Source organism: Sus scrofa, chromosome 3 (genome assembly GCF_000003025.6).
Source record: "Sus scrofa isolate TJ Tabasco breed Duroc chromosome 3, Sscrofa11.1, whole genome shotgun sequence".
In the NCBI taxonomy this organism is placed as follows: domain Eukaryota; kingdom Metazoa; phylum Chordata; class Mammalia; order Artiodactyla; family Suidae; genus Sus; species Sus scrofa.
The window spans coordinates 31,709,143-31,722,593 of NC_010445.4; the positions used below are offsets into that span (position 1 = coordinate 31,709,143).

Sequence of the window (13,451 nt, forward strand, 5' to 3'; positions counted from 1 at the left end):
CCAGTTTTTCATCTCTGACTCCCTCTTCACCTTCGGATACATCCGCTATGGATGGCTCGCAGGAGCCTGGGGTACAGAGCCAGCCTGGGTTCAGATCCCGGCTCTGCCAGTGCTGCCTGGGGGACCTTGGATGAGACCCTGTGCTCTTCTGTGCCTCAGTTTCCCAACGTGCTTCTTAGGGTTGTCCTCGGATTACCTGGACAGCCCTTGTGGATTCCAAACCAGCATCTGGCCAGCAAGAATAAAAGTGTTCCCTTCCAGTTGCCATTATCCCTCCACTTTCTGGCATAAATTAGGTCTCTGTTAGATGCAGTTCTAGATTTAAGGCTACACCTGTGGCATATGTAAGTTCCTGGGCCAGGGACTGAATCTGAGCTGCAGCTGTAATGACACCCAAGCCTTTAACCCACTTGTGCTGGGCTGGGATAGGACCTTCATGTCTGCCATGACCTGAGCCGCTGCAGGTGGATTCTTTTTTTTTTTTTTTTTTTTGTCTTTTGTCTTTTTTGTTGTTGTTGTTATTGTTGCTATTTCTTGTGTCGCTCCCGCGGCATATGGAGGTTCCCAGGCTAGGGGTTGAATTGGAGCTGTAGCCACCGGCCTACACCAGAGCCACAGCAACGCGGGATCCAAGCCGCGTCTGCAACCTACACCACAGCTCACGGCAACGCCGGATCGTTAACCCACTGAGCAAGGGCAGGGACCGAACCCGCAACCTCATGGTTCCTAGTCGGATTCGTTAACCACTGCGCCACGACGGGAACTCCTGCAGGTGGATTCTTAACCCACTGTGCCATAGCAGGAACTCCTTTGGCAGCTCTTTTGAATTCGAGGAGATCCAAGGCTTTGAACATGGTCCTGGATAATCCTGTCCTCAGAATTTCCATCTCCAGATGTCTCTCCATCTGCCTGTTTATCTGTTTGTCTGATCCCCCCACCCCATCCTTATCCCAACCTAAAAAATGTTTGAAGCAGGTTATCCAAATGTATATTATTCTGTGGAGTTCCCTGGTGGCCTAGTAGTTGAGAATTTGTGTTGTCACTGCTGTGGCTCGGGTTCGATGCCTGGCCTGGGAACTTCTGCATGCTGCAGGCATGGCCAAAAAAAAAAACAAAAAACAATTTTTTAATATATATTATGGCTAGGGCAGGAATAGAGAAACTTTCAGTTAAAGGGCCAGATGGTGAATCATTTCGGATCTGTGGGCCACATGGTCTCTGTTGCAAGTACTCTGCGGTTGTAGCACAGAAACATCCTGGACAAACGTAAATAAATGGGTGTGGCCAGGTTCCAATAAAAGTTTATTTGCTAAACAGATGGTAGGCTGGTTTTGACCCACAGGCCCATAGGTTGCCAACTCTTGTTCTGGGCTTTAGAAAATACATGAGGAAATAGATTGAAGGAAAGGAAAAAATGGGAAAGTGCTCAAAGTGGCATTGGCAAACAAAATGCATGCCATTTCTATAGGGGAGCTGAAGATTGGTCTCTGAGCTTCCTAGTAGCCAGTGCAAGAAGAGAAACCATCCAATGGCATTATTTGCAGATACTGCCTTTGCTTATGGAAAAGTATGCACCAAAGAAAGTGTGGCTGATCTTGTTGCTGGTGTTGGTGCTCGAGGGAAGAATCTCCCGTGGTGTCCTATAAAGAACGTACCATGTGGGTGACAGGGACCATACCTCCTGCCCCAATTCTCCAGGAAGCTTTACAACAGGCTTCCTAGGGCTGTTTTTCCCCCTCATCCTTCAGCATAGTAACATACATTGATATCTTATAAGCAACATCAGCTCATTCCATAGTTGCAGTTTCTTCTCCACTTGACAGAAGAAGAAACTGAGGTTCAGAGAGGTTCCATGCTTGTGCAAGACCACACAGTGAGTGAGCCACTGGGGTTCAAAGGTTTGACTGATCTCAAAGACTGCATCCTTGGGGGGCTAAAGGCCCAGTAAGGCAGTCCTGTGATGGGCCTGGATGGTGGGCTTCAGGAATGTGCCTCTTATGGCCTGGGCTGCTTATTTGAAGGGGAAAACTACCATTTGCCTGCAGGGGTAGATGCCAGCATTGTCCATGCTTCCATCACTTTCCTTCCTAGGATTTGGCTGTTTTCCAAGGCTCTGGTGGACCGCAACGCAGTGCAGCTTTTCCTCAAGGCAACTGAAGAGCAGAAGCGAGGTCGCGTCCTGACCCTGCAGAGCCAAGCCCACCACACAGTGGCCGCCTGGGCAGCCGTGCCCCGTCTTCTGACCCTGAGGGGTGTGCTGAAGCAGAGGGAGATGCTCAGAGAGGGTGAGGGCCTGGGAAACGCCATGGGGCAGGAGCAGAGAGGCTCTTGGAGAAGCATTTTCTGTGGAACCATAGTGTAGATGAAATCCTACACGGTGGAATAGGTCCACCAAGGCTCTATTCCAGCGTTTCACACACTGATGATACCCCTTTATCAGAAATTAATACCTGTTCTGACAAAGTGAATTATCTGCTATTTATATACTATACAGTCTTCCTTATGCAGGACTTGTCAGAGCCTTCACATTCTAATGGACATGGGAAATATCCAGGAGGGAGAGCTGGATGCATCGTTTCCCCAATTTTTTTTTTTCTTTATTTATTCTTGGGCTGCTCCCACAGCACATGGAGGTTCCTGGGCTAGGGGTCGAATTGGAGCTGTAGCTGCCGGCCTACACCACAGCCACAGCCAAACAGGATCTGAGCCGAGTCTGTGACCTACATCACAGCTCACGGCAACGCCAGATCCTTAACCCCCTGAGTAAGGCCAGGGATCGAACCCGCAACCTCATGGTTCCTAGTCGGATTTGTTAACCACTGAGCCATGACGGGAACTCCCCAAATTTTTTCTAATACGTTTTTCTTCTAGGTTTTTTCTTTTTCAGGGCCTCACCTGTGACATATGGAAGTTCTCAGACTAGGGATTGAATCGGAACTGCAGCTGCCATCCTATACCACAGCCACAGCAATACTGGATCCCAGCCGCATCTGCAACTTACGTCACAACTTGTGGCAACGCCAGATCCTTAACCCACTGGGCGAGGCCAGGGATTGAACCTCTATCCTCACGGAAACTGTCAGGTTCTTTACCCACTGCACCATCATGGGAACTCTTGCCAGTTTAATTGACATGTAATTGACATGTGGCATTGTGTAAATCTGTGTACAGCATAATGATTCGACTTACATCATGAAATGGTTATCATGATAAGCTTAGTGAACATCAATCATCTCATAGACACAAAATTAAACCAAGAGAAAAAGCTTTTTGTTCTTGTGGTGAGACCTCTTAGGATTGACTCTCTTAATAACTTTCGTATAAAACATACAGCAGTGTTGATTATGTGTATTTTGTTGTTACATTACATTCATAGTACTTATTTCTTTTATCGCAGGAAGTTTGTACCTTTTGACTGTCTTCATCCAATCCCCTCTTCCCCCATACCCCACCTCTAGTGACAATTTTTTTTGTTTCTTTTGGCTTTTTAGGTCCATACCTGTGGCATATGGAGGTTCCCAGGCTGGAGGTCACATTGGAGCTTATAGCCGCCAGCCTACACCACAGCCACAGGAACGCCAGATCCAAACCATGTCTGCAACCTATACCATAGCTGATGGCAACGCTGGATCCTTAACCCACTGAGAGAAATTAGGGATCTAACCTGCATCCTCATAGATGCTAGTCAGATTCATTTCCGCTGAGCCACAACGGGAACTCCCAGGGTCCACAAATCTGATCTCTTTCTCTCTTTTTTAATTTTTTTTAGTTGATTTATAATGTTGTGATAGTGTGATAGTTTCTGGTGTACAGCAAAGTGATTTGGTTATATTTATGTATATGAACTTTTCAGATTCTTGTCCAGTATGGGTTATTATAGGATATTGAATGTAGTTCCCTGTGCTCTACAATAGGACAGACTTTTATATATAGCATTGTGTTTCTGCGAATCCTAAACTCCTCATTTGTCCCTTCCACACCTGCTTTCCTCTTTAGCAACTATAAGTCTGTGCTTTATATCTGTGAGTCTATTTCATTTTATTTTTTTTATTTTTTGTCTTTTTGCCTTTTCTTGGGCCGCTCCCATGGCATATGGAGGTTCCCAGGCTAGGGGTTGAATCGGAACTATAGCCGCCAGCCTACGCCAGAGCCACAGCAATGCGGGATCCAAGCCGCGTCTGCAACCTACACCACAGCTCATGGCAACGCCGGATCCTTAACCCACTGAGCAAGGGCAGGGATCGAACCCGCAACCTCATGGTTCCTAGTCGGATTCGTTAACCACTGCGCCACAACAGGAACTCCTGTGAGTCTATTTCAAAGATAAGTTCATTGGCGCCATACTTTGAATTCCACATAAAAGTAATATCTATGGTATTTGTCTTCCTCTGACTTGTGTAGTATAATCTCTTGGTCCATCCATGTTACTGCAAATGGCATTATTGCATTCTTTTTTATGGCTGAGTAGTGTTCCACTGTGTATATTTACCTCGTCTTTTTTATCCATTCATCTGGCGATGGACATTTAGCTTGCTTCCATGTCTTGGTGATTGTAAATAGTGCTGCAACAAACATTGGGGTGCGTGTGTCTTTTCGAATTAGAGTTTTATCCTGATATATGCCCAGGAGTGGGATTGCTGGATCATTTGATACCTCTATTTTTAGTTTTTTAAAATGATTTTTATTTTTTCCATTATAGTTGGTTTACAGTGTTCTGTCAATTTTCTACTGTACAGTAAAGTGATCCAGTCACACACACACACACACACACACACACACATATTCTTTTTCTCACATTATCCTCCGTCATGCTCCATCACAAGTGACTAGATATAGTTCCCAGTGCTATACAGCAGGACCTCATTGCTCATCCATTCCAAATGCAATAGTTTGCATCTACAAACCCCAGACTCCCAGTCCACCCCACTCCCTCCCCCTCTCCCTTAGCAACCACAAGCCTGTTCTCCAAGTCCATGAGTTGCTTTTCTGTGGAAAGGTTCATTTGTGCCATGTATTATATTTAGTTTTTTAAGGAAGCTCCGTACTGGTTTCCATAGTGGCTGTACCAATTTACATTCCCACCAACAGTGTAGGAGGGTTCCCTTTTCTCCACACCCTCTCTAGCATTGATTATTTGTAGATTTTTTAAATGATGGCCATTCGGACCAGTGTGAAGTAGTACCTCATTGTAGTTTTTTTCATTGTTTTGTTTTGTTTTTTAGGACCGCACCTGCAGCAGATGGAAGTTCCCAGGCCAGGGGTCCAATTGGAGCTTTAGCCGCTGGCCTACACCACAGCTACAGCAATGTGGGATCCGAGCTGTGTCTGTGACCTACACCACAGCTCACGGCAACGCCAGATACTGCACCCATTGAGCGAGGCCAGGGATCGAACCTATGTCTTCACGGATACTGCCAGGTTCATAACCCACTGAGCCACAATGGGAACTCCCCTCATTGTAGTTTTAATTTGCATTTCTCTGATAATTAGCAGTGATGAGCATCCTTTCATGTACCTGTTGGATAGTTATATGTCCTCTTTGGAGAAATGTCTATTTAAGTCTTCTGCCAATTTTTTTTTGGGGGGTTGGGTTGTTTGTTGTTTTGTTATTGAGTTGTATGAGGTGTCTTTCTTTTAAAAAATTGAAGCATAGTTGATGTACTGTGTTATATGTTACAGGCTGTACAACATAATGATTAACAACTTTTAAAGGTTATATTCCACTTAAAGTTATAAAATATTGGCTATATTCCCTGTGTGGTACAATATATCCTTCTTCTTCTTATTATTTTTTTTTTTTTTGGCTTGGGATTGAATCAGAGCTATAGCTGCCGGCCTTCACCACAGCCACAGCAATGCAGGATCTGAGCCACATCTGCAACCTACACCACAGCTTACGGCAACGCTGGATCCTTAACCCCCTGAGCAAGGCCAGGGATTGAACCTGAGTCCTCATGGATACTAGTTGGATTCATTTCCACTCAGCCACATTGAAAACGCCATATCATTATAGCTCATTTATTTGATAACGAGTAGTTTGTACCTCTTTAATCCCCTACCCCATCTTGCTCCTCTCCCCTTCCCTCTCCCTGCTGGTAACCACGACTTTGTTCTCTGTATCTGTGAGTCTGTTTCTTTTCAGTTGTATTTCTAGTTTCTTTTATTTTTTAGATTCTGCATTTAAGTGATAGCAGTATCTGTCTTTCTCTATCTGACTTATTTCATTTAGCATAATACCCTACAAGTCCATCCATGTCATTGCACGTGGCAAAATTTCATTCTTCTTTATGGCCAAGTAATATTCCTCTCTGTGTGTGTGTGACACATTTTCTTTATCCATTCACCTATTAATGGTTACTTAGGTTGCTCTCATATCTTGGCATTTATAAATAACACTGCTGTGAACTCTGGGGTGCATGTATCTTTTCAAAGTAGTATTTTTTTTTTCAGTTTTATACCCAGGAGTGGAATTGCTGGGTTATCTGGTAATTCTCTTTTTAATGTTTGGAGCAATGTCCATTCTGTTTTCCGCAGTGGCAGCACCAGCTTACATTGCCACCAACAGTGTACAAGGCTTCTCGTTTCTTCACATCCTTGCCAACATGTGTTCATTTGTGTTCTGTTTGGTGATAGCAGTTCTGACAGTTGTGAGCTGTCATTGTGGTTTTAATTTGCATTTCTCTGACGGTTAACACCAAGGAGCATCTCTTCATGTGCCTCTTGGCCATCTGCATGTCCTCTTTGGAAAAATGTCTCTTTTGGTCTGCTGCCCATTTTAGAATCGGATTGTTTGTGGGTTTTTTTGTTTTTTTTTTTGTTTTGTTTTTTGAGTTGTAGAAGCTGTTGATATATTTTGGATATTAACTCCTTATCAGTCAATTTGCAAATATTTTCTCCCATTCAGTGGGTTGTGTTTTTGTTTAGTTGATGGTTTCTTTTGCTGTGCAAAAGCTTCTCAGTGTCATTAGCTCCCCTTTGTTCATTCGTGCCTACTTGGAGACGCTCTCCAGTCACTTTAGATAATTGCTTCCTATATTTGGTCCAGAATGTACAATTGTTACCTTGGGAGGGTTGGTCCAGTTATCTGTCCCCACGATGAATGGACACGGAATTCCTCCTGTGTCCTGTCTTCTCTGGAGCATTTCCTTCCTGTATGACCAAAACGATGTTTCTATCTCACCTTATAGGTTCCCTGACACGGAATGAGCCATTTCTCCAAGAATTCTCATCCCTTTCAGAGCAAAACAGTATGCAGAAAATAAGATCTGATGCTAAATATGTTTATTCCTACTGAGGTATGAGGCTTGCTGATAACTCTCAGTGGACAGACCAAGAAAATAGATGTAGGTGTGTACACACACACACACACACACACATTTATAAATATATAAATTTACAACCATTTGTTTGTACTGATGTCCTCAATTCCAATCCACCATCCAAAACTCACCCTGTTTTTTCCCTCTTTTCCTGTTTCGTCCTCCCTTCTTCCGTAGCAAAAACCTGCCTCCAATTATATTTGTTCAGCCCTGGGATACAAAGCAAGGAGGTGCAGAATTACTGCCTCAACCTCTGAGAAAACAAACCCGATTCATTCAAATTTAGTATATGTGTTGCGCGTTCTTTCTGTCTTTAGCCTGAGGGGGAAGTCCAAACACAGTGTTCCATTCATTGCCCACCCTCCTCATGTGGTCCTTTTCGTCATTTGAAATACACTTGGGCCACTGGTTTCTGCTTATATTCCATTTTTTAGGTCTTCCCATCCTTATTGATTTTCTGTATCTTTTTTTTTTTCTTTTTCTTTTTTGCTTTTTACGGCCACACCCATGGCATAGGGAAGTTCCCAGGCTAAGAATCAAATCGGAGCTACAGCTGCCGGCCTGAGCCACAGCCACAGCAACGCCAGAGCTGAGCCACGTCTGTGACCTACACCACAGCTCCTGGCGATGCTGGATCCTTAACCCACTGAGCGAGGCCAGGGATCGAACCTGCATCCTCATGGATGCTAGCTGGGTTCGTTAACCACTGAGCCACAAAGGGAACTCCCTGTATCTTTTTCTTGATTATGCGAAACATTAACATGTTTCCAAAAAGTCAGAATTATACAAACAGGGATTTTTGCACAAGCATCCTTGACCATAGCCCCCTAGTCGGACTTCTGTCCAGGGCCCCGTGTTTCAGAACCTGAAGATTCTGCTTTCCCACCAACCCTGGCGGAACTGCGTCATTCTCTGATCTTGTAGGAGCGTTGACACTGACCCTCCTGAGTCCGAGGTGGTTAAATTGTGGCAGAACTAAATTGCATAATTAAATAACTGTCCAAAGATCAAATGGCCTAGGTTTGCGAACATTTAAACACAATCCAGCGAAAGATGTCCCCATGGGATACTCTTCCCCTCAAGTTCACTCTCAGTGGCCCTGATGATCTCTCCTTCTGTTTTCGGAAGTTTGTCACTTGCCGCTGAGAACTAGCACGTCCCCATGCTGATCTCTCAACACGCATAGCTCCATTTCCGAAGGCAACCATCGAGGGGTGATTTCTTGGGGCGCAGTTTACACGGAGGGAAACACCCTTTACGTTTGATGGGCTCCTATAGTTGCGTAGCCACCAACACAGTCTTGAGACCCAGCAGTTCCATCTCCACCAGAAGTTCCTTCCTGCTGCTCATAGTTGTCAGCCTCCCCCCACCCCCCATCCTTGGCAACCCATCAGTTTTCTGTCCCTCTAGTGTTGACTCTTCCAGAATGTCGCCTAAATGGAATCAGACATCACATAGACTTTGAGTATAGCATCTTTTGCCCAACGTAGTATGGTTTTAAGATTCATCCAGATTGTCTATGTCGGTCATTTTTTCCCTTTTTATGGGTGATTTTTTGGAATGATTTTGATTTTTTTCCATTGTAGTTGGTTTCCAGGGTGCTGCCCATTTCTCCTGTACAGCAAAGTGACCCAGTCACAGATATGTATATTCTTGGGTCATTGATGAGTTAGAATCCATTTATGCATTCACAGTTGAAGGATATGTGGGTTGTTTCCAGTATTTTCCAATGATGAATTAAAGCCTCAGTAGGCATCGGTCTACAGGGTTTTGTGGGCATGTATGATTTCATTGCTCTTGGGAGAGTACCTAGAAGTGGAATTGCTGGGTTGTATGGCAAGTGTGTGTTTATAGGAAACTGCTAGACTGTTTCCAGAGCGGCTGTGTCATTTGCCATCCCTACCAGCAACATGCGAGAGTTCTGGTTGCTCTGCATCTTTGCTAGCAGTTCGTATTGTCAGGTTTTAGCTTTGGGTCTGTTTTGTTTTTATTGTTCTTTTTAAATTTTATTTTGCTGGTTGTATCTCATTTTGGTTTTAATTTGCATTTCCCTAATGACTAATTTGTTGACCATGTTTTCAGAGGCTTAATTGCCCCTTGTAAATATTCTTTGATAAAGTATCTATTCAAACCTTTGGCCCATTTAAAAGATAGAGTTGGAGTTCCCATTGTGGCTCAGTGGTTAACGAATCCGACTAGGAACCATGAGGTTGCGGGTTCGATCCCTGGCCTTGCTCAGTGGGTTAAGGATCCGGCGTTGCTGTGAGCTATGGTGTAGGTCAGACACAGCTTGGATCCTGAGTTGCTGTGGCTGTGGTGTAGGCCGGCGGCTGCAGCTCTGATTAAACCCCTAGCCTGGGAACCTCCATATGCCATGGGTACGGCCCTAGAAAAGACAAAAAAAAAAAAAAAAAAATAGAGTCGCTTGTTTTCTTATTATTGAATTTGGGAGTCATAGATACAGGTTCTTTATCAGACATGTATTTTAAAAATATCTTCTCTGGAGTTCCTGTCATGGCACAGCGGAAACGAATCCGACTAGGAACCATGAGGTTGTGGGTTTGATCCCTGGCCTCACTCAGTGGGTTAAGGATCCGGCCTTGCTGTGAGCAGTGGGGTAGGTCACAAACTCAGCTCAGATCTTGTGTTGCTGTAGCCGTGGTGTAGGCCGGTAGCTGTAGCTCTAATTCGACCCCTAGCTTGGGAACCTCCATATGCCTCAGGTGTGGCCCTAAAAAGCAAAAATAATAATAATAATAAATAAAAATAAAAATATCTCCTTCTGCTCTGTGGCTTGTTTTTTTTTTTTTTATTTTTTAAAGGTGTCTTTTGAAAAGTGGAGGTTTTTACTTTTCATGAAGTCCAATTTATCTTTTTTCTTTTATGAATCATGCTTTGATATCATATAAGAAATATTTGCCTAACATGAGGCTACAAATTTTTCTCTTGTGTGTTTTTTTTCCTCGTAGTATTATGGTATTAGGTTTTAAGTTTAGGTCTGTGGACAATTTTATTTTTTTTATTTTTTATTTATTTATTTTTGTCTTTCTGTCTTTTCTAGGGCCACTCCGTGGCATGTGGAGGTTCCCAGGCTAGGGGTCTCATCGGAGCTGTAGCCGCTGGCCTACACCACAGCCACAGCAACGCAGGGATCCGAGCCATGTCTGCAGTCTACACCACAGCTCACAGCAATGCCGGATCGTTAACCCACTGAGAGAGGCCAGGAATCGAACCTGCCACCTCATGGTTCCCAGTGGGATTCGTTAACCACTGAGCCATGATGGGAACTCCCAGTGGACAACTTTATTTACTTATGTATTTATGTATTTGTTATTGAAGTACAGTTGATTTATGCTGTATTAGTTTCACTTTCCAGTATAGCAAAGTGGTTCAGTTATATATATTCTTTTTCTAGATTCTCTCCCATCATAGGTTATTACAAGACATTGATTATAGTTCCCTGCGCTCTGCAGGAGCCCTTGTTTTTTGTCTGTTTTATATATAGTAGTGTGTTTCCGTTAATCCCAAATTCCTGATTTCTCCCTCCCCCCACCTTTCCTTTGGCAACTTCCAATTTTTTTTCTACATCTGTGAGTCTATTTCTATTTTGTAAACATGTTCATTTGTATCAGTCTTTTAGATTCCACATATAAGTGATATCATATGCTATTCATCTTTATCTGACTTCACTTAGTATGATCATCTCTAGGTCCATCCATCTGGCTGCAAATGGCATCATTTCATTCTTTTTCATGGCTGAGTAATATTCTATTATATATGTAGTATCTTTATCCATTCCTCTGTTGATGGATACTTAGGTTGCTTTCATGTCTTGGCTGCTGTAAATAGTGCTGCTCTGAACCTTGGGAGGCAGGTATCTTTTCATATATGCCCAAGAATGGGATTGCTGGGTCATATGGCAACTGTATGTTTTCTAAAGAACCTCCATAGTGGCTGCACCAACATACCTTCTCACCAACAGTGCAGGAGGGTTCTCTTGTTGTCTGTGGTTGTGACTTAATTTGTGTACAGGTTTGGGTAAATGCATAGTATTTTTAACCCATGGATTTCCAATCAATTCGACACATTTATTGAAAAGGTTATCCTTTACCTTTGCACTTTATCAAAAATCCATTGACCACTGGCGCATGGGTCTCTTCCTGGATTCTATACTGTTCCATTGACATTATTTCATTTTATGTTCACAGTAATCAAGTGAAGTTTTGCTCTGATTATCCAGAGAAGAACAGAGTTTAACATCCTGCAGGACCTGGTGTCATAGGAGGCCACAATGTACAGAATTTGTAAAAAGATGATTGCAAGATTCTGCAGTAAAGTCCTAGCTGTATGGGAAGTGAGCTGCACTCTGCGATAGTTTAGCAAGTGAGATAGTTTAGCAAGTGAGCAACAATAGTTTTATGTCTGCAAGCACCGAACAGGGGTATCTAATCCAGCCAGTGGTGCCGAAGGGCCAGGGAAGGCTTCCTGGATGTGGCGACCCTGGAGTCAAACCTTGAATCATAAGAGGGAGGGGTAAGGGCACTTGGACCACAGCAAGGCCCTAGTGGAGCCCAGTGGAGTTAGGAGGCCTCAATGGTTCTATTAAGAGCAAGGATTTCCTGGGGTTCCTGCTGTGGTGCAGTGGGGTAAGAATCTGACTGCCACACCTTGGGTTGCAGCGGAGGTGTGGGTTTGATCCCCGGCCTGGCACAATAGGTTAAAGGATCTGGTGTTGCAGCTCGGATTCAATCAGTGCCCTGGAACTTCCATATGCCGGGAGTGCGGCCATAAAAATTAAAGAAAAAAAATAAAAGAGCAAGAACTTCCCTAATGCATGAGTTATATATGAGCATGGAACTGGCTCAAGGCAATGGAATCCTTTTCCTTAGGTGAGTGGAAGACTTCTGAGCAATTTTTCTATCCTTGGAACTCCAGGTTCAATTCCTCAAGGCTTCCCAGGTCTCAGTTCTGTAGACTGTAAAATGGGGCCTTTCCATCCCTGTGGTCCAGGACTCTCTTAAGTAGGACTGGTAGCGCTGGTATCGCCAGACATGCCTTATCTGGCTTCCTGCTTTGTTGCCAAAACTGTTCTGTTTGTGAATTAGCTTCCTTGGTCCTCGGAGCATCCTAGGAGGGAGCTGCTCTGTTTGGTCCATTTCCTAGATATGCTCTCTCTGGAATGAGTTAGACTTACATCGTGGATCTAGGAACTTCCTATCCCAGGATTCTTATCTCACCTTCCCAAAGCTGGGCTTCCCCTGGGCTGACCCTCTGCTCTGTACTGCTGCTCTCCCATCCCCTGCAGGTACCGTCAAGGTCACTGCCGACTCAGCTCTGCTGGGATTCCTCCTGCGGGACAAGTATGAGAAGGCAGGGAATGGCACCAATGTGCACAGTGTGACCTGCATCCTCGCCCAGAATGGCAGCCAGACCTTGCCAGGAGAGCTCCGGCTGAGGGGGCGACTGCAGGCCCAGACAGGGAGCCTTGGGGGCCATGCCAGCATCCGGGCTGACGCAGCCAGCCTAGCTCTGGGTGGGGTCTGCGCCTGGGGCCCTGAGCACAGCCAGCTCTCCGGCAGCCTGAGCCACGACCTCAGCACCTTGAGTGAAGCAGGTAGGAAGGGGGGAGAGGCGATGGCTTCCTCCTCCAGAGATTCCCAGGGCCTGAGGCCAAGGGTGTTAAAAGAGTCCCCGGTCCCCAGATCCACCTTCCAGCTCTATTTCCTCCCCTACCAGCTTCTCCCAGGGCTATTATTTAGCCAGAGCACCAGTTGCTACCTGTATAGACTCACCTTCAACTGGAGGGCAAACAGCACCTGCCAACCACCCCTCCCCCAGATCCCCCACGCCACACCCTGCCTCCCTGCCCAGGCAGTCCATCTTCTCAGGCTTGGAAGGTTGGTCTGGCAGGGCAGTTAGGAAATAGTTCGGACACCCCAGCACTAGCTTCTTGGGGACATTTCCACTGGACCTGGGGGGCCCCATAGGTGCAGCAACAAGGGGAGAACACAGGATCAGCCCTATTCATCTTATGCTTTGTGAGAGCCCATCCCTGTCTTTAGGGAGTCAGGAATCCAAAGGCCCTTTGGGGCTTTTCCCTTGCTAAGTGTGGCCCTTGTGGTGTTGGTGGGG

General features: G+C 45.0%; 1 protein-coding gene across 1 annotated transcript in view; it reads left to right on the forward strand.

The window, feature by feature from the left end:
- The window catches only part of LOC102157603, a 112,045-nt gene that overhangs the window by 37,263 nt on the left and 61,331 nt on the right, over positions 1 to 13,451 (forward strand). Inside the window, exons 18-19 of the mRNA XM_021086611.1 lie at positions 2,092 to 2,285; positions 12,625 to 12,933. Of these exons, the coding sequence (XP_020942270.1) occupies positions 2,092 to 2,285; positions 12,625 to 12,933 (503 nt within the window). The remainder of the gene's footprint in view (positions 1 to 2,091; positions 2,286 to 12,624; positions 12,934 to 13,451) is intronic.